The sequence below is a fragment of the Meleagris gallopavo genome, chromosome 7 (genome assembly GCF_000146605.3).
Source record: "Meleagris gallopavo isolate NT-WF06-2002-E0010 breed Aviagen turkey brand Nicholas breeding stock chromosome 7, Turkey_5.1, whole genome shotgun sequence".
Lineage (NCBI taxonomy): Eukaryota > Metazoa > Chordata > Aves > Galliformes > Phasianidae > Meleagris > Meleagris gallopavo.
Window position 1 is genome coordinate 34131762 of NC_015017.2, and position 27661 is coordinate 34159422.

Here is a 27661-nt window from a genome sequence, read left to right on the forward strand (position 1 = left end):
TGTGTCACTTTTCTTCTCTTGTTTATTTCTACTTAATTATATTTTAGAAGCTTTTAAGTGTCAATGCTTTCTCCTCTCTATATATCCCCTTATCATCCATTTTCCCTTAAAATGAATTCTGAGGTATATTACAGCTCTAGCAGAAAGCACCTATCTTCACTTCCGTGCATGCCCAATACCCACTGCATGGCACCAGTCTGGATCCAAGAGCATTTCTGGTTCCCCAAGGGCATGTGGTTGTTTCCCACCTTAGTTGGAAACCGAAGCAAATGCTTTGAAGGAGGAAGCGATTTTGAAAGCAGGTTTGTCATGCATCAGGAACAGGAGCTGTCAGGTGTACACAACAGTACACGTTTTTGGTATTTTTCCCATTGCCCAGACAACCACAATCTGTCATATCTGTTAGACTATTAAATATATTGTACACGTCACTTATGTTAGACTATTAAATATATTGTCCACATTTCAGTTGGTTCCACCATGTATAGTGTATTTTTACAAGTCCATAAATTTTTCTTTTTAACAACTTTTTGTAGACCTGACCAAAAGTTTTGTGAGCATATAAAGGATGAGAAGAGTGATGACTTTCAGAAGCGGTACATCCTTAAAAGAGATAACTCTAGTTTAGACAAAGATGACAACCAGGTGAATAAATATTACTTTCCAGTTCTGTTTGTTGTATTGGACGATGTATCTGTACTACTTTCATGTGTAAGTTGACACTTTATCACTTAATTTAGATGAGGATACGATTAAAAGATGACAGAAGAAGTAAATCCATAGAAGAACGCGAAGAAGAGTATCAGAGAGCTAGAGAAAGAATATTTGCACAAGACGTACGTATCAAAGGAAAGCATGCTGTCTTTTGTGTGAACACTTCACGTACATGTGTGTGCTTGTTAAAAGATGTTTCTTTGCAGGAAGCTTTCTATATCAAGAGTACTGAGCGTTACTGATCATCATTAGTGTGGCTTGAAGTCAATTTTTAAATGATACTGAAGTTTCTGGGAAGTTATTGATTTTTCTCTCATCGTTACTGCATGAAGCCCATAGTAACATCAAGAACATTTTCATATATTCTTTAGCATTACTGCCTTCAATGCATTATTTTGCCTCTTAATGAAATTTAGGTTTGTTTTTCGTACTGCAGACATTACAAGTGTTACTGAGAGCAATAATTATCATTTTCATTTGTTTGCTCTTAGACACAGGTGAGAAAAACCTATTTATTTCAAATGTATCTTATGACCAGTAGCAATAAAAGAATTTGAATTTCCACATGTGCAAAATGAGTCAGAAATCTGGAAGTCTGGTCTCTTGAGTGGAGTTAAGTGGGATGAAAATTCTGCAGCTCTGGTTTAGTTAATAGGTTTGTGGCGTTAATGATAATATGTGAGCCATACAAATCCGTTAGCTTATTCCAGAGCATCATATAGAGCCACTTAGTAAATTGTTGTTCAGCCTTGCATTTTTTGCAAGTAGAGTTTCTGTTTCATTCAATATTGTTAGAAGTAAATGTTGTCTTGTAAAGTTGATTACTTTAACCAACATTTCTGCCATTTATCTGTAGCTCTCACACATTTGTAATATTCTGTAGGTGTAATGAGCTCTGAGAGGCTAATTTGCTGTATCCATATTTTTTAAAAATCATTTTTTTCACCCTAGTTACAAGCAAAGAGGATGGAGTCTTAACCTTTTCTTTTTGCATACCATGTATCACACCCTTAGAAAGCTTTGTACCAGAAGTTAGAAGTCCTTGTTAAGGACAATATAATTAAAGTTGTTTATAGCCTTTTTTGCTTTTTACAGTATGTGTGCCTATATCTGATGAATTCAGTACAGTTATTGCAGTAGCCAGTGGTATTACTATACACTTTCAAGCAGAGGACAAGGCAACTGAGATCTTGCTAACAGACCTGCACAGTCACATCAGCTGGATGTTGCATGGAGGAAAGGCCTAATTCAAGGAATTGCAGCTTCAGAGAATATACTGATATAAATGAATTGATCAGCCCTATTCTAAAGTTAACTTTAACTTCTATAGATAGGTCTTTTTATACTGGCTCTTCTTCTCCTCCCATAACATGGAAATTATTCACCGAAGAGGTTACATTTTCGGGCAGTTTTATCTATGAAGAAAGCTATCAAAGTTCATAGCTAACAGAAAGTACTTCAAATTGCAATTTGTTTTGTTACTGTGCCATAATAGGGGCTCTGGATGCCATTAATGCTTATTCCTACGCTTTTTTTTTGCTGCTCAGTCCCTGTGTTCCCAAGAGAATTATTTCACCGATAAAAGGTAAGTAAATTTGCATTTCAATTCTGTCTCACTTTTCTATTTTCTTAATAAATATTAAGCTATCTTATTAAAATGCCAACAGAATCCAGGAGGAAGAAACTAATAGTACACAACAAAGACGACAGATATTTAGGTATTTGATGCATTCTCTAAAATATATATATATATATATATCCCCAAGTATTCTGCATGCGTTTCACCTCTTTCTTTTCTTCTTTTCCTTTATTTTGCAATTGATGCTTGTGCTAAAATTTTAGTTTATAACTTGCAGAATCAATAAAGAAACATCAGGGAGATCAGCCAACAGCCATCAGAGCAGTACTGAGAACGAGCTGAAGTATTGCGAGCCCCGTCCCTGGAGCAGCACCGACTCTGATAGTTCCATCCGCAGCCTGAAGCCAGCTGTAACAAAGGCCAGCAGCTTCAGTGGGATCTCAGTTCTGACAAGAGGAGATAGCTCTGGAAGCAGCAAAAGCACAGGCAGGCTATCTGAGACAGGTATTATGAAATCTGTGAAGTACTTGCTGGTTTGATGTTTGACACATATTGTGGATGTGTGCTAAGTAGAGGCCTTGGTCTTGTAGGTGTTCTGTGTATACAGCTCCCTCTGATCTCAGTGGGTCCTGCGTGCATAGAATGACTGCTGACCCAGGCCTTAAGTGTGTAAGTGCCTTGGAGAACTAGAATTCAGGTTACAAATTAAATGAAGACTTTTGACTTAGGAAGTAGAACTTAATTACGGGTGGTTTTAAATAAATAGATTACAAAACTACAAAGAATTTGAGGGTATTTATCAACATACGTACTTAATACCAAATCAAAATGTATTTGGAGTTCAACTCTAACTTCATCACAGCAGAGCTGCTTTGTGCAGTTTTAAGAATCTGAGCTGCTGTCCTGCTAGCGTAATACAGCATAAAAGCCTACAAATCATTGTTTGTTCTGATCAGTACTATTACCAGGATTTAAATGCTTAAAAAGTTTACTTAATTTTAAATTGCTGGAAAAAAACAGAACAATGGAACAAAGTGTACTGTTTAATTGTAAGCTTCAGAAATTCTGTGAAAAAGAATACTGATTTTTTTTTTTTTAAGCCTTTGAGTTTCAAAGGTGTGCTCATGTGTAACTAATGTCAGAACAAAATCTCAGAAAATAAGAATATAAATCTTATGTGAATCGAAAGTGAAATTTAGTAAATATTTCTATTCTAAATGGTAAATAAATTTGATATAAGAGATAATCTTAGCTGTGCAGAATTGAGTCTTGAAGTAGGTAGGTGGGTTACAGATGTGCTACTTCGAAGTTAGAGATCAGAAAAGAAGAATGTTACTGCTTATCTGTGTTGTAGTTGGCCTTCCTGTCATTTATAACACTTGTTTCTAAGGAGAATTTGTGATTTTTTATTTTTTTTTTACTTTCTCCGAAACTTATACTACACTGTAGATATACTACCACACCTTTAATGCAGTAAATAGACTTTTTTCCATTATGTGTATAAAAATATATATGTTCCAAGAGTATTTCTACATTTATTTTGAAACTGTGAAATCATATACATTCATGTACTACCTTTTTTTAAAAACATTAATCAAAAGAAAAAAAGTTCATTTTTTGATTAAGGAGGTAACTGGCTTTAACTATGATGACTTCAGGTTAATTTCTCTACATAATCTAGAAGTGGCTACCTTTGTTAAGAAATCTAAACAAAGTAACTGGTAAAAACAGGAGTGTTTTCTGAAGCTGACATAAATTATTTTGCACAATTTACAAATTTTAGCTTTGTATTTCACTTTAGCAATAGAAAAAAAAAGCTAACAGCATCAGCAAATGCTTGCAGCTGTACTAATTTTTCATACTAACAAATGAAAAGCTTGCAATTAGAATGTTGTGTGAAGGACAGTAAGGACAATGGTAAATATGTTTTACCCCGGTCTTCTAGATTGTATAAAAGCTGCTAATAAGAGTTATTACATTTAAACTTCTATACTCTAAGTCCTGCAAGACTTAATTAAAAGTGTGCTAGATAGCATGCCTAGAGGTCTTTAGGAAACTGCAATTCTATAGACCATTTCATATTGGACTTCTAGAAAACTGCTCTTGTCAGCATGCATTAGCTTTCAGAAAGCTCAGAGTCTGGTTCTCCACTGCCTTGCAATGTTTATAGCCATTCACAATTGTAAAATAATTGCTTTCTCTAAGCAATTTTGTATTCTTCTTGAACTTCAAATAAGACTAATTCAGGTTAAAAATACCATATTACCTCATTTTTCTTCTAGCTGCATTTTTTATTTCAGCCTTAAAATTGCCAGGGGAGAGGGGAGGTTGGGAAGAGTGTGTTGGGAATTTTAGTATTCTGCAATTTGTCCATCAGGTGAGACAGATCTCAGACGTGTAATAGCCACAAAAAGTAGTCGTTCCTTGCATGTAGACTGTGTCTATAGAGCATGTAATGTAAGTAGTGTATCTGAAGGGATGTCTGGCTAAATGGATCTGAGTTATCCAATGGCCTGCATGTATATGATAGCTGTCATCTGTGTGTGCACAACTGGTGTATGTAAACCCTTGAGTATATCAATATGTATGCATGCATCTTTTTGGAGCGTGTGAGCAATCAGTTATTAGAACTGTGAAACAACTGTACTGTAGTGCATGTGCATGTATACAGATGTGTTTTCTGACCAGAAATCAGATCTAGAGATGGTTGAAGTGCAAAGCAGTGCTGAATTGACCCTTGGTTTACTGAAAGAATCTTATAATGGTATTCCAGGGGAGATGAATGAATATTTCATTGGCAAGGCCACTGTTCAATTATGTGCTTATGCTTAGCTTTAAGGGTAAGCATTTAAAAGTGTGTGTGTGTATGTGTGTGTGTGTATATATATGTATATATATATATAATAAAAAAATATATATAAGTGAGCATGATATTTTTGTCTTTAGGTAAAAACAATTTCTCATTACTCCTTTCCTAGGTTCAGAGTCTTCTAGTAGTGTAGGGTCATCCACGGGTTCTCTTTCTCACACCCAGCAGCCTCTTCCAGTGCCAGCTCTAAGCCAGCCTTCTCATGGCACGCCTGCCGTCTATCCAACTGTCAGCACTAGTAACTCTCTTTCCTTTGATGGTGGCATAAATGGGCAAGTGGCACCTACTAGCACTAGCTTCTTTTTGCTTCCCTTGGAAGCGACAGGCATTCCACCTGGCAGTATTCTGATCAACCCTCAAACAGGTTGGTATCTGCTCGTGGGTGTTCTTGTTACAGTTGAGAACTCAGACAAAAATGTGCAAGTGTTTACATAAGAGTTAATTTCAGTACTGTCATTTTTTGATGTTTATGTTTGTTCAGTACACGTAATTTGAAAAGCATGCTGTTTTAAACCTCTGTTTAGTTTAAAACAAAATTAAGTCAATGTTGGTGTATTTGACCAATATTATTATTTTTAATAAGTAGGAGCATGAAACTTCATAATGTAGATGCAGAGATGTGTAACTTCTTGCCTGATTAAAAAAAAAAAACCAACAAATTCAACCTTTTATTTGTTTGTGGAAGTTAAGGAACACTGAAGATTTGATTTTTACCTTTTCTATGCAACACAGATTTATATTTTACTTTCAGTATACAGATTTGTTTCCTTTTTAGATGAGGAAATTCTTCAGGATGCATTTCTCATCATCCTCTAGATAGACTTAATTATACTTGAATACAATTGCATGTACTTTTGTAAAACTGATTTTTTCTGATTGATGTTGTTAAAGTAATCACTTATTAAATTATTTCTCTCACATAGCTAAATAATTTTCTTTTACTTTAATATAAATCAGTTGCTGTTCTTGATTATCTGATTAATGAATCTACATATTGACATGCCACCTAAAGCTTCTCTTAACTAAATCCCTCTAAAGAAAAGCTAATGCTGGTCCTGATAGAATTTGGTTACAGCTGACTGTAGCAGCTAATTTTTCTAGGCAGCCATTGCATTTCGAGGAGGAGTTGTTTGCTATCTCAGGTATAGGTTCTGGACATAGCACTGACTTAGCTTCTAGGCATAATGGGACCACTGCACATCTTACATGTGAATCTTACATTATGACATTGGCCAGCTGAGCACAAGTGTGGTAATTTGTGATGAAATTTTGCTAGGAAAGCAAAACTTTCTAGCATTTGTAGGCATTTGTGTGCTCTGTGCTCTGCAGTAAATATGAAGGATATTGGCTCGTTTTTCATATTACGAGTTTATAGCATGACCATACTAAAATCTTTAGAATTGCTGTAAACAAAACAGATAATTGCAGACGTTGGAAGGCTACCATCAGTTTGCAAATAGTGTCATCTGAAACATGATACAGTTTAAGTAGTGGTCTTTGAGTCATCTTCATTTCACTTACGTCTATGTCAGCATTTTGCATGTGATTAGATTCACTTTGTTCCTCCTGTACAGTTGGTCATTTCCCAGTTGCTTTGGTGAGACTTCCACATAGCAGCAGGAATGGGCAAAGAAAGAATAGATTGTGAAACGGCTTTTCGTGTTGTAAGCGTTTTTTACTCGCGCTCACCTCAGAAAAGCTACAAAATTATATAACTGATGTTCGTTACAACTCAAATTATGATTCTAACTTAAATATGGGCCTTTGCTGATCTGCTGTTTCTTTGGGTTTTGTTGTGTTTTTTTTTCTTTTCCCAACCTAGACAACAAAACAAGTTACTGTTTATTTATAATTTACTTTTAAGTTTGTTTGTTTGTTTTTTAAATGGCATTAATGGGGTGCTTCAATTTTGAAGTTGCAAATTGTTAAACAGGAGAATAGTATTACATTATTTCATTGGAAAGCTGAAGGGATTGATCTATGAATAGAAGTACTTCAACCTTGTTAGCAGTTATGGGAGTATAATTGCTGCTTCTGTTTTGTCTATTTTATACAGCTATTTGTCTTTACTCTGTCCTATGTTTCAGTTGATGTTCAAAACAATCGGAGTTACTCATTTAATTGCCTTTTAAAAGGTCCTTATAGTACTGCTTTAGTAGAGCTGTCCTTTACTTTTTCTGCCCTTTTTCAGTTCACTTAATAGACATAAGTTGTCTGGACTATCAGGGTATGGTAAATGTTTATGTGTTCATTAAGTCAGTGCTGAGTTTCTTTGTCTAACTTAAACGTTTATTTACATGTTTTAGCTGCATATAGTTTGCCAGTTGACTCCCTTTTAGTTATGGCCATTGTAAATGTAGTTGTGGGGATTTGGCATAAATTTGATATGAAACAGTATGACTTTATTTCTAAATGTTACTAATTCATTTTGTCTGCTGTAAATATATTTGTCTTAATTTTCTCCAAACTTGGATAATAGAGCTGTCTGTCTCTGGTTGTGTTTGTTCTTTTTCAACCTTTCAGGTCAGCCATTCCTTAATCCAGACGGCACTCCAGTTGTGTACAATCCTCCTATGCCTCAGCAACCTGTTAGGACCCAAGTGCCTGGACCTGCACAACAGCCACCTCTTCCACCACCACCTCAGCAACAGCCAGCAGCTAATCACATCCTCTCACAGGTGCACATGTCAAATATATGCTGTTTGCACTGATGGTTGATACTGCCATACTGCTGCCTTACAAGGGATTAGAATGTTTGCTCTGTTGACACATGCTATAGAAGCAGGCATAGCTGCACAGATACGAGTATATGGAATTTTTCCCCATAGTTCTCAGAACTGTCAGTCTTCCTAGTAACTGAACAGGGTAGACAGTCTTTTCTTAAAAATACAGAAAATGATGTACTGAAAATGATATGGTATCAAGATTATAGAAAAAAGAAAAAAGGGTTCTGTCTTCATCCTGTGACACATGTACTCACACCCACACACAAACCCCTGTCACGTGGTCAGCAAGGTAGATAGTTAGTCCAATTGAAGTATTTTCTCATGAAGCTTACTTTTCAGTCAGAAATTCTTGGGCTGTACTGTCAGGTTGTACTGCTGGCACCAAAGAGGTTGCGTAGAACTGCTAGGTGTGAATGCCTCTGTAGTAGCACTTAGGTTTGTCCTGCTTACAGTGGCACACGCTGAAAGACAGGTTTTTAAATAACCAGAGTGCACATAAAGTATTTCAGTATTGGGGAATAAATAAAAGCAGTGTGTTTTAATTTGTGGTTGTTAATAGATTGATTCTGTCTTCAGATGCTTTCAAACAACTTCTGTTCAGAATGCAAGTCTACTTATTTTATAATTTCAAAACATCTCTCTCTGAAAGACATTAAATGTTAAACAAAAGCAATCTTCTGTTTTAGTTTGTAGTCAATATAATATGTAACAAAACAAATGTCATATTGAAAATTACTTTTAATTCTATGCAGTCTTTCAGCTTAATTAAAAGAAAAAAAACCCTATCCCTTCCCTTTCTGGTAACAACTGGAACACGGTTGCTTTTTTGTCCTGTTACAAAAAACTGTTTTCACTTCTCTTATGTTAACCATGTTTATAAACCTGTTATTTCTTCAGCCTATCCGACCTCTACAGCCTTCTTCCCAGCCTGTTCAGTACTCTGCAGTTTCTTATCCACCCCCGCTCCTGCCAGTCTCCTCTACCCAGCAATATTCTGTGGTATTATATCTTCTGTTCATTTCCTTTTTGCGTGGGTTAATCATTAGTGGAAGCTGACCTTTGCTTGGGTTGTTTGTAAGTGATGTGTGATAGCAGTGTAATGACTGGCTAGCTTTTCAGTCACAGTAAAATATCATCTGAGTAGTGGAAAATAGTTCCCTGTTAATTTCAAGTTCAAGAGAAATGCATACATTTAAGGCTACTCTATATATCTGTATATAATGATATATAATTTTTTCTTAACTAAGAAACAACTTTTTCAAAGTTTTGTTGGCCAGTCAATACCTTTTGTCTTTTGACTAATGTCTTTCTGTCCATCCTTTCCATCCTTGTTGCTTTCTGTCTGCTCTTTCTTCTGCTGACCCTTACTTGCTTTCCAAGGGTCAGCTGTGTTGGGTTTTATTGAGGTAACTTTTTGAAGCCTCGTTGCCAGAACTCTTAAACAGTTCACCAGCATCCCTTGTTCTTAATAGATAGAAGCTGGAAATGAAATCCATTAGTCTCTTGTAAAAATGGATATTATTTAAGGGTCTTATTGCTGAGCCAAAGTGAAGCCTACTGGAGAAACATTATCCAAAGCAGAATGTGAACCAGGGCCCAGGTCAAAAATTGAGGCTTTCCAACTCCCCAAACTGCTCTACGTGTTGTACAATAGCTATTTTATGATGAATTTGAAGTTTGTATTTTGCAACTGCTTGCAACATAAATCATGTCATATGACAACAGATGCTCATTAATCTGAATTCAGTAACCTTCATTTAATTAAAATGATATTATAACCATTACCTGTACTTCAGGTGTACAATTCTAAAAGGAATTGCACTTCACTAGGGGTGCTTTCTTTTCAGCGACATTGTTTCTCATGTTATTTTAGAGTTTGAGCACATGTAAACTGCACTGTGTATAACTTCTCAGTTAATTAAATGAGAATGGTTATTTAACCCATGTGATGCATTGCTTCCAGCAGCAGCTCGTTCAGGAGCTAGTTTTGTGCTATAATGTACAATAATTGTTTAAGCATATGCTTGCTAAAAGAAGAATGAAACTCCTTCCAGGTTTATGATGGTTTCAAGCCATTTCATATTCAGGAAGTGAGTTTGAATACTAATTGTGCTGTCAGTTTCAAAAATGTGTTTCTATTGATGGCAACTTATGTAACATAGTGAAAAGGATTAACTGACTCTGGTTCATAACCTCAATGAATTATCACCCATAGTTAGTAGCAGGAAGGTAGGGTTTATCCATGTTTCAGTAGTTCATCATTTGTAACTGTATGTGTCACTGTAGGAATAACTGACCAGATGATGATTTACTTGTATTGATAGTATAATACAATTGCGTGTTGCTGGTTTTTGTCCTTTAGACATTTTGGGAGTTAATATTATGTCATAATTAAATATCAGTATCCTTTCTAACCTGGATATTGAGAGAAGCAGTATGTAAAGTTCAATGCAGAAAAGCATTGTGGTTGTGTTAATAGGCCTCATTCCAGAAGTGCCATAGGGAAATGTAAATTGTTGATAGAATTAAAACAGAGATCTTCTAAATTCAGAAGTATTCCAAATAACGTTTCACGTGCAAATTCATGTATCAGATGAATAATTCCAAGGCTAAAAGTGTAAAATGTCATCATAAAATATGAATATAGATGATCTGTAAAAGACAGAAATTGAACTTAGTCTTTCTTGATTACCTCTTGTCTTCAGGATGATGTGAGAGAGGATCAGGTGCTTCTAAAGTTTTTGAGAGTTTTTTCCACAGTTAGAGAGACTGCTTTTTGAAATGTGAAATTTCATGTTTACTAACCAAGACAATACTATTGGTAACTTCTAATTTCTGAGGTGCTGGTAATTTGTTTGATGTTGGATTTCTTGTAAAGAACAAGTGCTTAGCTTAGTTACAGTAGTAGAAGTTTTCAAATGTCACAAGACTTGTGCAGTGTCCAGTGCCATCAGTACCATGGTTTCAGATGTAAATAAAACAGAGATAAGTAATTTCTAGAATGTTTTTGCAGCTGTTGCGAGGATTAATCATATAGCATGAAATTGAGTGCATAGTACAACACCAAGTTTGACAAATGTACCTTGTTATCCAGGATTAAAGCCTCATTAACTTAAGCTCTTAAAACCAAAAGTTGTTTCGTCAATACAGCCTTTTGCTGTTTTAGCTGGGGTTCTGTGTTTTCATGCAGAATTTGAAGTCCAATCAGAAGAATGTATTTTTGACAATTGAATTCTTGCAGTTAAGTAGATAGAGGCAGATGTAATCCAAAAAATTCAAGTATTTCAAGTGAGTGGAGTCTCTGAATGTGGATGTACTTTCCCACTGTCAGCACTGAAGACAGTTCACTACTGTGTTCTCATCATGTTCTTTCCTGTTCTTCGTTGGCTGATGTTGCTATTGTGCAGTAACTTAAGACATTCCTATCTGAAACCTTTTGTTTAAGATATTTGCCTACTTTTTTTTCTTTGAGTATTTCTAAATGTAACTTTTTTTTTTTAATTTATTACAGCAAGACAACCTAGGATCACAGTTTAGCCATATGAGTCTTGCCCGTCAGCCACCTGCTGATCCAGCTGAACCTCACACCACTATGTTCCAGTCCACTGTTGTCCTGCAGCCCCCGCAGCAGTCCGGTTATATCATTGCAGCCGCCCCACCTCCACCACCTTCTGGCCAGCCGGTTTCTGCTCCAGGCTACTCTCCATCCAGCCACCCTGTCAGCCAGCAGGTCCTTCCACAGCAGGGATATATGCAGCAACCTGTGCCACAGGTACAAGGGCTTTGTTTCCATTCTACTGAAAGCTGTGTTTAGAAACTAATCGTGCTGTTTCTTCAGTGAGCTTTCTGTAAAGTCTGCCTATTTATGTGTAGCTGGTTTAAAAATACAAATTAAAAAAAAAAACACCAAAAACATACACTTTGTTATTGGTAGAAATATTTTAAAACGTCAAGTGGAAATTGGTCCTGAGATACTAAATCAGCTTCCCTCCATCCTTCTCCATGGTTTCACCAATGGTGCTGCATTTTAAAAGTAACGGGGTTGCTTTCTTCTGGCATTGGCTGAAATGGCATGCATAGTCACCAAAGCCTGCTAAAAGCAGTTCATGAAATCAGCGCCTACACAGGGGAATGTAGTACTGTGGGATTTTCCTTTCTACAGTGGAAGTCCACGAAATCAGCCATTAAAGAGAGACTTTATATGGAAAAAAGTTGCTAAAGCATCAGTGAAGTTTTGCATCTTTCTTTTACCCTGTCATTCTTTTTCTCTTCATGTGTCTGCCTTCTATAAACTTGCAGGTACTGAAACTCTTTAACTGTTGTTTGTCTCTAGATGCCAGCCTGTTATTGTACCCCCAGTCAGTATCCACACTCCAGTCAACAATATCGACCTGTTTCTGTCCATTACAACACACAGCAAAACCAACCATTGGCACAGCCTGGACAGCAGACAGGTTTGTTGAAGTTACTCAGCATTTCATTAGAATACCCTGCATACATTTTGTCCTCTGCTTTTAAAATTTATTTTGCCTTATGATTTCAAGTAAAAATTCACATATTGGATACAGTGCACAACTGAAGCAGACCAATTTGAGTCAGTTGTTCTTGAAACTTGAGATCCGAGCCATTACTGCGAGTGGCCCATGCTGTTAAGTTACAGGATAATTTTTTAGTCTAAAACTGAGTAATTTATAAGACAAAGCAAAATAGTGGTAATTTAGTTACTAAAAATCAGTTGCTTGTAAAATAAGATGAATTAATAATTTGAAATGATGTAAAATCAGAGAGATGTGTCTTAACTGCTGAAAGTTCCAAACAAAAGATACTTTTATTGTTTAAATTGCGGTTTAACACAGTATGGAATAAATCATTTTTCTGGCCATCGACTAACGATATCTGGATATTGACCGGTATATGTAATAAGACCTAAAGCTACATCTGAAATGGTTGGGGCTCAGTAGTGGTGGCTATGTTTGAGGTGAAAGGCAACATGCTGGTTGGCTAGTGCAGCAGTGAGTCCCTCAGGCTGGGTCCTTTCCAGTTCCAGATGTTCTGTGAGTCTATATCTGGTCAAGAACAAGAGTGAGCAGATCATGTTGTACAGGGATTTATTCATTTTATAAAGTGCTTACTAACTATGAAATTATTTTCCAAACAAATGTGGATAAAAGATGACAGCTTCTGAGAGCATGGCAACTGAAACCACGTTTGGTTTAACATTATGGGATGGCCTGACTTTGAGCTGTTGAATTCGGGGCCGTAACACTGTCTGAGAGGTTTATATTTCTCACAGTGAACCGGTCTCTTTTTCAGCTGCTTCCTGGCTTCCTTTTTAAAGGGGTTTCAGGTGTTAGGTTTTTCACTTCTATTTTAAATGCTTTGTTTGTCCAAATATGTAAATAGGAGGAAACGCTCTTTAAGAAGGTAGCATCTCGTGTCCTCATAATCGTGAGGGCCAAGTTACCATGAGACCTAACCACAGTTGATTAAAAATCTGAACTGGACTACAGTTACTGTTTGGAACATCAATTGAAGTTTAACTGGCTTCTGCTACAAAATGGCCAGTGACAAAGCTCCCACAGTTGTAACAACAGCTGTCGATGCAGTAGTTGATATCAGGCTGTAGTCATCATTTGCTAACCAGGTTATTGTACTGCTGTGTTCTTGACGAAAAGCCATTTCTCATTCTTAATGTATCATTCAGAAGATATATTTCTGTACTCTGTCTGCTAACTTATAATTAAGTGATTCATTTTAAATTATGTAAGTATCAAGAAACGCTTCTTCCAGGAGCTACTGCTTTGGAGTATTCCTCTGTTAGGAGACAGTCCGCTATGGCAGGTGTGGGTTTTCTTTTTCTGCTGAGTGCTGCATTTCTGTCACGCCATTTTCAATGCAGAGGTGAAACTGTGGTGCTAAAAATAGAATATTCTTTGGAATGCAGTAGGGAACCCTTTTGGCAGTCAATTTCTATTGTTCCAGTTCTCTCCACTTGCAAAACTGATTACATCTGTCATTGGAAGTGCTAGAAAAAAGTGACAAATGTTCACAGCTACATTACAGAGTCTAGAAAGTGAGGGCTTTAGATTGCAGATGTATTATTGACTGTATCTATCATATACTGCAGCTTTGCATTCTGTTGCTTTTTAGGTGCTGTAGATCATTCTGCAACAAAATACACTTAAGCATTTTGTTTTTTACAGATAGGAGAGATTTTTGTGTGCAGTTCAAGCTTAGCTATTGAAAACTGTAATTACTAGTCGTCATTCAAACATGCATTGTTCTGAATTGCATAGTACTTTGAAAGCATGTAGTATATTCTGTGCTTCTAATGAACAGCGCTCATAATTAACTGAACCTTCTTCCCTTTAATTTTCTCAAATAATATTTGATGATGTTACCAGTCTGTCAGTCTCCATTGTTGCAATATCTGTAAAAGCTGAGTCGTAATTCACAATGTTTGTTGTACCCTGAACGTATGTAATGAATGAACATCCCTGGGTTTTGTTTTGTGTTAACTGAATAATTATTTACAAAATAGACCAAGCAGTTTTTTAAACATGCAGACACAAAATCAAGCTCTATTTGCTGTATTAATTATAGTTCCATATCAAGCCAGGGAGCGTGGGGAATGCCAAATTTGTTAGAATGTGAATGCATTAGAGTTAAATACAGACTCTTTTTGCCATCAGTTCATCTGGAGAAGCCCCATTTTGTCACTGTCGTAGTCTCTGGCATTGTCTCAGCCACACTAATAGCTAGGGGGGTTTGCTGTACGGTAAGTAGTTAAGCACATAGCCTTAAAGGTGGAGGAGGGGGGAAAAAGAATTTCACTTCTGTTATGCATGTATTTTGATCCTGGTAGCAGTTATCTCCTATATGCATTTAAAAAAAAAAATGTGGGGCACAATGGGCTGGAGCATAATAAATGCATCTGTGCCGTTGTGCACAGGTGCCGTTTCCTGTTTGGCACTCAGACCTCTGGGTTTATTTATTTACTTATTTGTTTAGGACACTTTTGGAAGATAATAGAGGGTCCCAGTTAAGCAATAATAAATGGTTACAGAATCACAACATGGGTGTGAATATTGAAGTCAGGTTTTTTCCTCTTTTTTTCCCCCCACATGGTAACATTAAGTATAAAATGTCTTCCATTGTATATGAATGTGACTTTTACCTGGAAGATTTCTCTCAGTTCCTAATTGTTTTAGTATCCCATATTTCAGTTTAGAAATGGCCCTTTTGAAAAGGACTTGCATGTATGTCTTGCAAGGTGTGCTTCAGCCTTGAATCACTGCTACTTCTATCTCTGGGGCACCTGAGATGCTAGCAGAAGTTATCACAACCAGAATTTCAAAGCTGGTGTACCTCAAACAGCATTATTTATAAAAACTGACAGCTGATTGTCTCTTAATGTTATCTGGCATGCCTTGTTCAAATGCCTTCTGCTTTCACCAGACAAATCAAGGTGTTAACATGTGTAACTCACTAGAGTATAAACATGCAAGCAAGTGAAAGCAGCACTGCAGATAGGATGTGAAGTACTTAATGCTGATGCCAGATGGATGCAAACAAATAAATCTGTTAATTTCTAATGTTGGCTTCTTTTTATGTGCATGATAAGTTCAACTCTTACGAAGTTGCCAGATGTAGAAAGCCATTGGATAATGCTACATGTACCTCTTCATATAGGCAACTGTGCATAAAATTTGTTCATATGTAATTATTTCAAAATAACATTCAAATGTATAATTTCAGGTTACCAAGTTTTGCCTAACCAGCAGCAAAACTACCAGGGTTTAGTTGGAGTTCAGCAGCCTCAGAATCAAAGTCTAGTCAGTGGCCAACACAACAACGTTGGGAATCAAATTCAAGGTGTGATTGTTCCATATCCTTCAGTGCCATCTTATCAGGTGGGTAATTACTCAGAACTTTCCAATCTGTGCATTCAGAGTGATCTATTTTTAATTTGTTTACAGTTGTTTTTTAAATGGCTAAAATCTGCAAGTATGTTTCAAAGTGACATATGGATAGAAATTTGAAAAAGTAGTAACAGTAACCAAAGACAACTCAAATGTGAAGATGATGTTTTAAACAAGGGGCAGAATGAAACAAGGAAGTCTTAATGTGTTCTCAACTTCTAGGTTTCGGTGCCTCAAGGTTCCCAGGCAGTGCCCCAGCAGACTTATCAACAGCCTGTTATAATTTCTGGTCAGTCAAATCAAGGATTGCCCACAACAGGAATGCCAGTTTACTACAGTGTCATTCCATCAGGTCAACAGAATAATTTAAGGTAAGTTTAACTTAGTTATTTGATTTCTCAGCAACAAGGTTTAATTGCCCTGCAGAAACTGACAATACCTGCTATATTACTCCATGTACTGAAATGTATTTTAAAGGCAGACTTGCAAACGCTTTGTTAGCTATTTATTTTTACTCTTATGCAGTTAACTGAAACAACCAGTACTGCTTGTTTGACTGGAAATATACTGTTTCTGTGTTGTTATCAGCAATCTTTTACTTGTAAGTTCTACATTGTAGTTTTCAGTGTTCCTTTTTTTACACGTGAAACACGAGCATGTCCAATAGCAGCAATACCTTTTTGCAGTTATCTTTATTCTCTTTATTTTGAATCTCTGAAACAGATTACTCCGCTTCCTTTTGTCCACAAAACTAACAAAGCCTGTTAACACAAAGCTGGCTATGAAATGAGTATAGGAACTTCCTTGGATGTTCAGGTCTTGTTTGATAAATAATGTTGAGTACTCATGATAGAACAGATAATTGAATACCTAAAATAATTCATTACAATAATGCTTGTTACGTTGTATGTTTCAGAATACTTGGCTTGCAGCTTTTAAACAAGCAGCAATGGTATGAAGCTTGCTTCATCCATCTGTGAGCACAGATTTCAGTATTTATGTTATTGCTACACAGCTTCATTGAATTAAATGAATCTGAATTCTTGTTCTGTGTACCCTAAGGTTCTTTTTAACCTTTTCTTCTTTGGTTATGTTTGAGATTCAGTGGAGTCACAGGTAGACATCATCATTGACTTTTTTTTATAATAAGCTTTGTTGCTTGATCTCTTCTATCACTTGCAATGGCCATCTCTTTCAAGCAGGGTAACTTTTATTTGGTATTCAGAGCGGACTAGCATCTTGGACATTAGGACAGCATCTTGCTTTTATCAAAATAGATGTGTTGCAACACTTGAACAAAGAACACAGAATATTGTTCTGCACGAACTGAATGGACTCAAACCCACAGGTCATTATTGTAGACTAAAATAATAGAAAGATCAGAAGCTGCGTGAAAGAGTACATCCTATGCAGATAGGAAGCAATTCGTTTTAGTTTCCACTGAGTTTTGCCTTTTTCAAAATACAAGCATTTTTAATTTATAATCAAATGCTTGATTTTGGAGACAAAGGTTGCAAAAAAAAAATTAGGTGAAATCATACATGAAAATGGACTTCTAGTGGAGGCTCAACGGGATCACGCTTCCTTTATACTATGGTTTAAAGTTATTTAAAAACATCTCCTTCTCTCAGGATATTCACTTTCTGTCAGTACTGACACGAAGTACCAGATTCTGTAGACACCATTCTCAGGTTGCAGTCCTCCAACCTGACGGATGTTCTGTCTGTGTTATGACAGAGTTTGGCTGTGTTGGTTACAAAACTGAATGTCTTGAAAATTAGCTGGCATAAATAAACTTTCAAAATTATTATTTTCGTATGTATTACAGATAAATGAAAGGCTATTTCTTTGTCTTCTTCCGTGACTGGGTACTTTTTTCCAATCTCCTGTTTGGTAAAGCCATGCTAAGGCAACCCCTGTAGGTATCTGTCTAAGCTGCCTTACAGTGCTCTGAAGTGAATGAGTATGCTCATTCCATGTGCTGAATAAGCCGACTTGGCTGCTTGGGGCCAGCCTCCAGCTGAGAAAATGCGTGTGAAATCCTTGTGGTGGGTTCTGTGGTGACTTTTTAACTGAGACCTAATTATGGTTAATTAATTCTGTACATCCTTATACCATCTATTTACACACATATAAAAATAAATAAATTTCTACAGTTTCTTGATATACACAGGTCATAAGTTATGGCCAATGAACAGACTCGAAACCGCTGTCTTCTGAAGAACAGATTCCTGGGCAGGGGGGTAGGTGGGAATATTACTGATTGAAGTTAGTGTAATCCCAGTAATTTGTGGTGTCTGTAGGCAAAAAATGCAGTGGTTAGGATTAAATGTGACAAACTTCTGTTAGTCATTTTCTTTTCTCTTTATTATTATTACAGTTCATCAGTAGGATATTTGCAGCCTCCTGGATCAGAGCAGATACAGTTTCCTAGAACAACATCACCATGTAACTCACAGCAGCTTCAAGGACAGCAATGTGCAGGTTGGGGAACTAAAGCTTTTCTGGAGCAAGTTTCTAGCCATTGTTATGCAGAGTGTTTGTATATTGTATGGTTGTTATTAAGGGCTTGATTTAGAATTAAGTATTTTTTTATTTCCTTCTGTATTCTGTGTTTGAAGTTAGATTGGATACAGGTTAACTTCACATCTTACTTTTTTATCATTGAGAGCTCTCAGTACTTTGCTAGAATTCAGTATTGGACACCACAATGCCTTGCATGTCTGCTTTTGAATTGAGACAGACTTGGGATCAGTGCATTCGCAGCCAAATGACTTTAATCTTTTCCTCAGTGGCTGTTGGGCTTGGATGGAGAGGAGAGAGGTGAGGTAGCCTTTTCAAAATTTGAAAGGGGAAATTAAATACTCCAAAGTATTCTGTTCTCATGTTTGTTTCTTCTGGTACCCTTATTTACTGCCTTTACTTCCATAGTTTATAACAACCATTCAAGTCAGAAGCCATCACCTCCTACATTATTGTCACCTTCATCAAAGTCAAAGCCGCAACAGGCTGCTTCCATTTTGCACTACAGCATAGTGTCTCCACCCTCATGTAAAAGTTCACCCACTGGTCTTTCCATCATGCAGCCAATAAAAGGTATATTTTATTGGGATTTTCATCTAAGCCATTCTGTCTAGAAATTATCAGGTTGATTTCACAGCTACTTGCGAGAACAGTTGTGACTTGAGTGCTATCTCTGCAAATACTTTTTCATAATTCTTCATCTGAATTACTGTCATTGCAACTTTAAAAACGACCACGTTGAATCTAAATGAGACAATAGCCAACTTTATCTGAGCAGCTTGGAGGCAGCCTTCTTTGACAGAGAAAAATAGTGCTTAGCAGAAGTACTTAAATCAGATTTGGAATGTCTTGCTCTATAAAATATTAAGATAATTTTTTTTTAAGGCCTATATATAGCAGCCTCAATGCAGTATAAAAACAGTAGTGACATAGAGCTTGTCATATCCTTGAAATATTTATGAGTATTGATATCCAGGCACTTAAAATCTCTGCATTTCCAACCATAATTATCATAAAATTGATGAGCTGGTCAGGAAATTAAGGGCATTGGGGTTAGCCTCCAAACCAGAGATTTATAGATCAATCTTTTAATCGTAGTCAGTACTACTGCCCTTATTTTACTGAAAGGGAATTTGATGCATGAGAGGTTTCAGTGGCAACAAAAAGAAAAGGGGGGTGCAGTTTCTAACACTGCTATCAGTATTTTGCAAGCAATAGCTGAAACAACTAGGTCAATGACCTACATTCCACTAGAGATGAGATGTCTCTTATGACCTGTTATCTTTAAAGATATTTTTAGAGGTTGTTCATTAGTAAATAGGTAACGTACAGTTAAGTGGCATGATAGTTGGATCAGCAGTGTATTTTTAGTTCACAGGCATTTTTAGTTTTCTTTCTTTTTGGATGTAATTCTTAAAGATGGCCATTTCCAGGCGTCCAAAATTGGTCTAGCGTTGGTTTGTTCTACCCTTATCCTGGTAGTTCTAGTTTTATGCTGTTTTGAAGGCCTGATTCAAATCTGTTAAACTATCATTTAAACAAGGTTGGGGAAGGTAAAAGCCTTCTAAATATTGAGAGAATAAAAAAAATAGCATGCACTTGAGCAACAGCAATACTGAGATGATACCTTGAGGAATCATCTCGAGGTGAGGACACAGGACATACATAGGCATGCAGCTGAGTGGTGTTTCTCCTCTTGAAAAATTTGAAGGGGAGCACACTCAGTCTGGGAGTCTTTTAAAGATCTCTCCTGGGTTTTTCTTGCCATGCTTTCTGATAGCTGAATATCTGCATCTGACTTATGCCTTCTATGACACTTGATTTCAAGCATGCTTGTTATAAAAAAAGAGTTCCAATTATTCTCACTTACTCAAATGCTGTGGAACTTGTAGTAGGAGTAAAGAGAAACAGCATTTGAGGATCTACAGTTTTCTTTTGTAGTTTACACAGAACTTTTCAGCGTGTGACATCTGTCAAGCAGTAATGCTGTAGGTTATTTCCTTGGGAGTTCTTATCTCATAGAACAGAGATGACAAAAGTTATGTGCCAAGCACTGTGGAAATTATAAAGCAGTAAAATGTAAATATAACATTTATAATATTTTTTTATATATGCATAATTAATAAAATGAAACCAATCTTGTGTGAGAGGTAGTGTATATTGGTTTTTGCCTCTTTGTTTCAAGTCTGTGTGTAGAGATTACAGAGGCCTTGCCGCTTGGCAACTTGCTGTATGTTATTCTGATTATATAGCAGCAATCCATAAGCAGAAGTCTGTTTTATTTTGCTGTGCAAGAGAATAGAAATATTCACCATGTGACTTTTACAAGGGCAGAGCAGGGGACGCTCAAATTGATACTGAAGTTGGGAAGGTAGTATGACTACATTTCAATCTGTAGCACAGAGGTAGAAATTTTTGCCATTTAAAAAAAATTGGAAAGAAGGCATAGATGTGAAAGCATTGCTGTTATCACATTGTTTTGATAAACATCAATACAGTAATTATTTCACAATACAGTTTAGAAAGGCTAGTACAGTTCTAATATTAAGAGCTTGTTACTCTACTTTGTATGATTTGCGTTTCCAAGGAATCAGATTGTTTCTTTTTGGAATGCAGGGGCAGTGAATACAATAGCCCATTTTAAGAAGATATAGGAGCAGTGCATTTTGTAATCTGATTTCCTAACTGCTGGTATGATGTAGGTAATGAATTGAGAAGATTGTGGACTCCCTGTTGGAAGGGATGAAGTTGGATGATTAAATGGTGTTCAAACAGTGTATTTTAATCATGGTTTCTGAGAAATTATGTAAACATAACATAGAAGAAAGAAGGAAATTGCAGACAACCATTTCCAAGTCAGTAGGAAACTATATAGATTACCTGGGATGGGGGATAACAACTAATCTCTCAGAAAAACTCTCATCACAGCTCTTTACACAAAACCATATGGAACAGCACTGGCTGTTTGGCTGTTCTCCCCTAACTGGAATTTCTGCAGCTAGAATTTCTGCAGCTACCACAGCAGCTAAGTGGTACTGGCTGCATGGAACAAACTACATTCCCTGCTCAGAAAAGCAACCCCAGACTTATAGGATAGTTATAAAATCTGTGAATTAATAAAATGTTGCTTTGGACTAAAGACCGATTTCAGATCTTTCTAATGTATGGCACCATATCAAAGAGAATATTACTCTGACAATAATTACAGTAAATGTAGAATACTTCTAACTATTGTTAAATAGAATTTCTTTTAAAAAATATTCCCACTAATGAGTTTCAGTGGTTCCGTTTATCTTCTGTAGTTCTGGGAAACCTTCTCTTAGGCTAATCTAGTGCAGATTTATTTGATAGTGGAAAAACAATTGTACAGAATATCCTGTCCCGTTTCTCTAGAAATGAGCAGCTTATTTAGCAGGATGTTGTAAGCACTGTTTTCTTCTGTTTTAATTCGTGTCTTCTCTAATAAAATTGAAATTGATGATGAACTAACTGCATCCTGTCCGTTTCTTGCCACATAGCAGTAGCAGCGCCACCGGGTGGAGGAGTAGTAATGATGCAGCTAAATATACCCAACAACCCTCAGCCTCGGAACCATTCACCTCCACAGTGGAAACAGAATAAATATTACTGTGATCAGCAAAGGGGGCAGAAGTCCACAGAACTTAGCACTTTAGACAGTGCTGCACAGGTATGAGTTTTGTTTTATTTTCTAGCATGACTTATTTGCGTTTTTGTGTGGGTTTTTTTGTTTGTTTGTTTGTTTTTTCCCCAAAAGTTTTTTTTTTTTTTTGGAATAAAGTCTGTTCTGATAATACTTAGTATAGTACTTTTGTTTCCAGTGTTGGAATGCTTGTAATTTAGCTTGTTCAATGGATACCTTTTTAAATACACACTTGTTGTTTATACAGTTGCAGCATAGTCCTCAATTAGGTAGTCCTGTCACCTCGCCAGCCCAATCACCAGCACCAGCTCAGCTGTCAAACCTCAAGAACATCCGTCCCACGTTAACACCTCTTTCTATTGTGCCCCAATTTTCTAGACCTTTCATCCCTGGACAAGGTATATTTTTGTTAACTAAAATATGTGTGTGTTGTTCTGTTGCTTTGTGTTTGTTTTTTTTTAATGTATCTTAAAAGACATAAGGATTTTCTGACGAACTGGCTCACTGAGGTAGTAATCTTTCTGAAAGAAGATCAACAAAGCTATCCACTAGCTCATCTTAATGCATTTTATGGTTATGATGTTATCTTTCAGGGATAGGACTGTAATTTTAAGATGAGTGTTCTGCCAAAACCATTTTCTTCATTGATGAGTATATTGAATCAAACCACTGTTAAGTATGAATTCTTCATTCCTTTTAGAAAATCTGGTATGATAGCAGAAAAAGTCTGTTGTTTAATTTTAAAAAAATAATTTTGTTTAATTCCTCTTCTGCCATCAGGGAAAAAAAAAAAAAAAAACAAGAAAATAGGGAATTTTCATTATGATGAGAAGTTTGCAAAACAAACAAGAAGTCCTTGGCAGTGACCAAAGACGTCCTGATGTGTAGTTCCAAAACTGAAAATCTGTGGGTCCATTTTGTAGAAAAATTACATTAGTAAAGCAAGACTTAGAGAAAATACTGCTGTGTCTTCCTTATTGATACGAGAAACTTCTTTTGTTTGTCTTTGTCCTCTGCTGCACAACCTTTACATCATTGCTTGATATTTCATCGTTAAAAATTCCAAGTTGCCTGTTGCAAACTACATCTCTCAACTTTTTTAATCTTCTGTGATTGTTTAAAAATTCCGTTTGGTAATCCTTCGAGCAAATAGGAATATGAAGACATACCTGGCACTCACCAGGGATGCAACCATGGAAATGGTTAAATTAGTATACTGGGAAGTCCTTTATTAAGGTCGTTTTCAGGTGACACCACAGTAAATAACAGTATTGGTGTTTTTCAGCGTAACTCTTAAATGCAAGAAAGCCTTGGGCCTGAACCTTTTCATCCTGTGATCAGTATGTGACTTCATCACACTAAATCTTATTTTCCTAGCTTAGTCAGATACACTGCATTGTGCATACTCATTCTGCTACTATAAAAGATATACACAACACCTCTACATTCTGTTACTATATTCTGGGGATGGGGGGGACCCTTCTAATTACCTTTCTCTTTAAGGAGATGCCAGATACCCATTGCTTGGCCAGCCCCTGCAATACAATCCACCATCTTTATTACGTGGACAAGTAGCAAGCCAACAGGTAAGAGAACACTCTCCTGGCAACACAGAAGAAAGCAATTTAGGACTGCAGTTATAATAACCATGAATAGGAACTTTTCCAACGCAATAGTATAAGTAATTGATTGGAAAGCACTTGCTTTCTAATAACTGTTTTGTTCTTTGTTGATACTTCTGGTGTTCTTATGGTAAAAGTAATGAGAAGCATTATTCTGAAATGTAACTTGTCTTTTGAACTGAAATTTCAACCTATGAAAGAAGGTGCAAGGCACAGTGTAGAATATGGACTCTCCCAGAAGCAGTTAGGCAGCAGTTCTAAAAATGAGTTCTAAAAAAAATTTTGCTTAAAAGGATTTTGAGTAAGAATTTTTTTAAAAAGCAAAAAGTGGTTTTGTTTCTTACAAGAAAAGAAAATAGTAAGTGTTAGCAAAACTGTATTTACTGTTGGGGAGAGACTTAAACCCTGCACCTCTACCTTGCTCAGTTCTACCAGAGATCAGCCAGAAGATGTGATGGGTTTGGGAGGAGGTGGTTTATTTTTTTCTGAGAAGTTTTAAGGTGATTTTTTTCTATCATTTCCTTCCTTTCTTCTGAAGTCAAGGATTATTGAGGTAATGTAGAACTTTTAAGATACGACACCTTGTCATTACAGTACATCATTTATATTCATCTCTCTAGTGTCAGCCTGGAAACAGACATGGAAACAGGGGAAAGAAACCAGCAAAGAAGGCTGCTTCAGCAGATCTCGGTGCAGGAGAACCAGGTATAGAACTAGCCACGTGATGTACAAGAGCAAAGCAAGTCAGATGGTACAGTAAGTTCACAAATCTACTGCAAAATTCAGCTGCCTTGCTCTTTTAAGGAGCCTATTTGTAATCTCAGCTTTTATTTGTACACTTGCGGCTGTAAGCAGTGTTAAATGTGAAAGAAGAATTGCCCTCTACCAACAACAGAATGCTTTTGTAGTAGCCTGTGATATCAACCAGCCAGAGATATGAGGATGAAATAAATCATTCTCCACTGTTTGATGCATCTTTAAGTACAAGAACGAATTTTGATTTGATGTTTTTCTTGTTTCAGTTGTGGGAAAAGTTCTAGAAATAACAGAGCTGCCAGAAGGTATAACTCGTATGGAAGCAGAAAAACTATTTGGAGAACTTTTAAAAGTCGGTGCCAAGATCCGGTGGCTGAGGGATTCACAGTGTCTACAAACACAGCAGCAACACCACCGGCGTTACTGTGGCAGCGGAGATAGTAATGTGAACACTGAGCCTTGCAAATCTACTGACTTGGCCTCCACTTACACAGTTCTAGCTATGTTCCCTACAATGTCGGCTGCTCAGAACGCATTGAAGAAACAAAGTAGTACCTCAGTTAACAAGTTCAGGCTGAGAACAAGCAAGAAGCACTACGACTTTCATATCCTGGAAAGGGCTAGTTCTCAGTAGCCGTTACATCGATGGACACTCAGCCTTTACTACTTCCATGTCCTCCTCTCCTTGATTGGCTTAATGTTGTGGGGTTTCTGTTCTTTTCACAGAGATTCCTGGGATGTTTTGTCATAAGAGACATTAGCCATTGAAGAATAACCCAGTGATCCAGCACGATGAAAAAGTTAATTCCAGACAAGAGCAAGAAATCATCTTTGAGAAAGGCAGCTTTCTATACAGAATGCCATTGAAATGCCCCCCCTACTTTTATAATAGTTTTGTTTTATATTTTTGACTTCTTGTATCAGATCCAAAGTTCTATTGTACAGCAAACGTTCATAAAAGCCCACGTTCAGATTTGTATTTTATAATCCCTGTTCACTGCCAGCATACTGCTGTCCATTCCAAAGCAGGAACCTGAGGATTGGTGTAGGGGGAAAGAGAATGATTTTCAAGGAATTACGCTCATTTTCTAGTGAACTGCCCAAAATATTCAAATTAACCTATTCCCCGTCCCTTGCATTTCTTTTGTTTTTTAAGAAAAGGAAATATATAATTTTAGTAACTAGTTAATTCCTTAGATGGTTGGTTTCTTTTGAGACTTATTCAAGCGATGTCAAAAGAAATTACAAGTTCATTGTAACCTTGAAGGATTCGCTTTGTCCAATGAGTTGAATAAGTATTTAAAGGGGAATATGAATAGATTACGAAGAATGTTCACTGAATCACATTTTAATATTTCTTTTTAGCAAAAAAGTGAAGAAACTAAAATGTATCTTCACAAGTGACAAAATGTTTGCACTTTAATTGTGTTCCCACCAGTATGAATCTCTTTCTCTTTCTTTTCACGCTAAGATAATTGTGTTTGATAAGAGCTGGAAACTTTTTTAATGGTTTAAGTTTTCATCATTTGCAGATACTCACTGGACATCAAAAGACTCATTGCACATAAAAATGAAACAAACATTTTTTCAATTTGTGTAATTTGCAAGGCTGTACAATGTGTGCTGATGCAAGCCTTTTTCAGTTCAAGAAAATAAATGTTTACAAACACAAACTTTTTTGGTGCATTTGTTTAAACTAGGAGTCTTCTGGAACCTGGATGAACACACTCATGGTTTGGATCCCTATAAATGTGAGAAAATAACTTGAAAATAACTTCTACTGTAATTTTTTTTTAAAAACCACCATCTCTCTTCCTCTTCTTAAAGTATGTATTTACACCATCTTTTTTCTTTTTTTTCTTTTTTAACATTTTCCCCATAGAAGTTAAAAGAGAGAATAGATCAGAGACTATAAGGGCTGCTCCTGCTTAGTTGTTTTTTTCTTGTTTTAGCACAGGTACTGACTTGCTGTGTAGATAAACAACCAGTTCCTTTCCTTTAAGGCCACAGCTTTGTAAAACATGCATTTTTAATTCCTCCCAGTGGAAACTCAATGTAAATGCTGTATTTAAAAACATTTTACAGTGGTTAAGTAAACAATTTTGGTGCCTAATTTTCTCCTTGTTTCAAAAATTCTACTACTGAACAACTAAACATCAACGTGTGAAGCAGCAATTGTTTTCTGCATGTTTAGTTTTTAAATCATTTGTGTGATTAATCAAGGTATGCAGAAGAAAATTGGTCTGTCTGGGGATGAGAGCGTAATGAATTAAGCATGTGGGACCTGGTTCTGCAGAGGCTGTAATGACACGTATTTACATGGCTAAGGGTAAACTCTCTCTGGATGTCTCCTACAGCAGAAGGAGAACGTTCAACTTTAAGCCCCTAGCCAAAACACACATCTACTTAACAGTAGGACCATTTGCTCAAAGGATGGATGCTTCTTGGCATTCAAGTACATCTGCTACTAGCTGAATTAAGTCATACCTGAGAGGATATCTTTTCATCCTGAGCTGGAATTGCTGTAATTACCGCACCCACAACCAAAGAAAATATAACCCCAGGTTAGCTAAATTACAGTATTCCACTCCTGAACAGCATGGATGATAATGTGACCAATGCACAAGCTGCATCACTGCTTCCAGCCAATAACCAGAACTAGTTTAGGATTATGGTTTTAGTCTTGTAAGTTAGACAGGTGCCACAACTCGGAGAGGCAGTTGCCACCTCTGGGTAAAAAAAAGAATTCTAGGGCAAGATTTTCCACAGGAGTAGAAGAAGAGTGAATAACTGAGTTACCATCCATTCTGAATGACCAGAGAACAGTACTGAATACAACATCCAATCCAGCCTTTCCAGAGCAATTAATAAATCATGTATGCTAATCCGGAATATGACTCCTCCTACTACTGCTACAGACAGGTCACCCTTTCTGAGCACTTTTTTTCTGTTGAGCAGCAGTAGTTACATTTTTTGTCTGGATAGGCTGATATGTGCCTCACTGATGATTATGAACAGGACTCAGTAAGTGTCAGAGGCTTTAGAGCTACCCATTTTAGACTTCAGAGTTAAAAAATATTTCTGCTTTACAGTGATTTGTTCACTGCACATTTTGAGCCTCTTCACACTGTCCCTATGAGAGGGCTCATCAGACATCAGCCTTCAAACTTCAAGTTTAAGTAAGATAGGTAAGACCAGCTGTACTTCCCTGACTTTTACACTTCTGTCCCTTTTTGTTCATAAAAAGGCACAACTCGGGTCTGTGTACAAAGACACTGGAGCTGGATTT

At 36.7% G+C, this 27661-nt stretch overlaps 1 protein-coding gene across 14 annotated transcripts in view; it reads left to right on the forward strand.

Annotated features, from left to right (window-relative positions):
• The window catches only part of R3HDM1 (R3H domain containing 1), a 64777-nt gene extending 38732 nt beyond the window's left edge, over positions 1–26045 (forward strand). For 4 of the 14 annotated variants that reach the window (XM_019617326.2, XM_010714027.3, XM_019617328.2 and 1 more), the window contains 19 exons: positions 537–645; positions 741–836; positions 2262–2299; positions 2382–2432; positions 2571–2797; positions 5272–5526; positions 7686–7840; positions 8786–8887; positions 11400–11660; positions 12222–12342; positions 15647–15801; positions 16033–16181; positions 18191–18294; positions 18742–18906; positions 21852–22021; positions 22242–22392; positions 23498–23580; positions 24237–24321; positions 24639–26045. In XM_019617326.2, coding sequence (XP_019472871.1) covers positions 537–645; positions 741–836; positions 2262–2299; positions 2382–2432; positions 2571–2797; positions 5272–5526; positions 7686–7840; positions 8786–8887; positions 11400–11660; positions 12222–12342; positions 15647–15801; positions 16033–16181; positions 18191–18294; positions 18742–18906; positions 21852–22021; positions 22242–22392; positions 23498–23580; positions 24237–24321; positions 24639–25006 — 2845 coding nt within the window. In that variant the 3' untranslated portion in view covers positions 25007–26045. Of the gene's footprint in view, positions 1–536; positions 646–740; positions 837–2261; positions 2300–2381; positions 2433–2570; positions 2798–5271; positions 5527–7685; positions 7841–8785; positions 8888–11399; positions 11661–12221; positions 12343–15646; positions 15802–16032; positions 16182–18190; positions 18295–18741; positions 18907–21851; positions 22022–22241; positions 22393–23497; positions 23581–24236; positions 24373–24638 lie in introns of all 14 variants that reach the window. The other 10 variants (XM_031554267.1, XM_010714028.3, XM_019617329.2 and 7 more) reach the window with 10 other exon arrangements.
• Positions 26046–27661: the final 1616 nt, after the last annotated feature.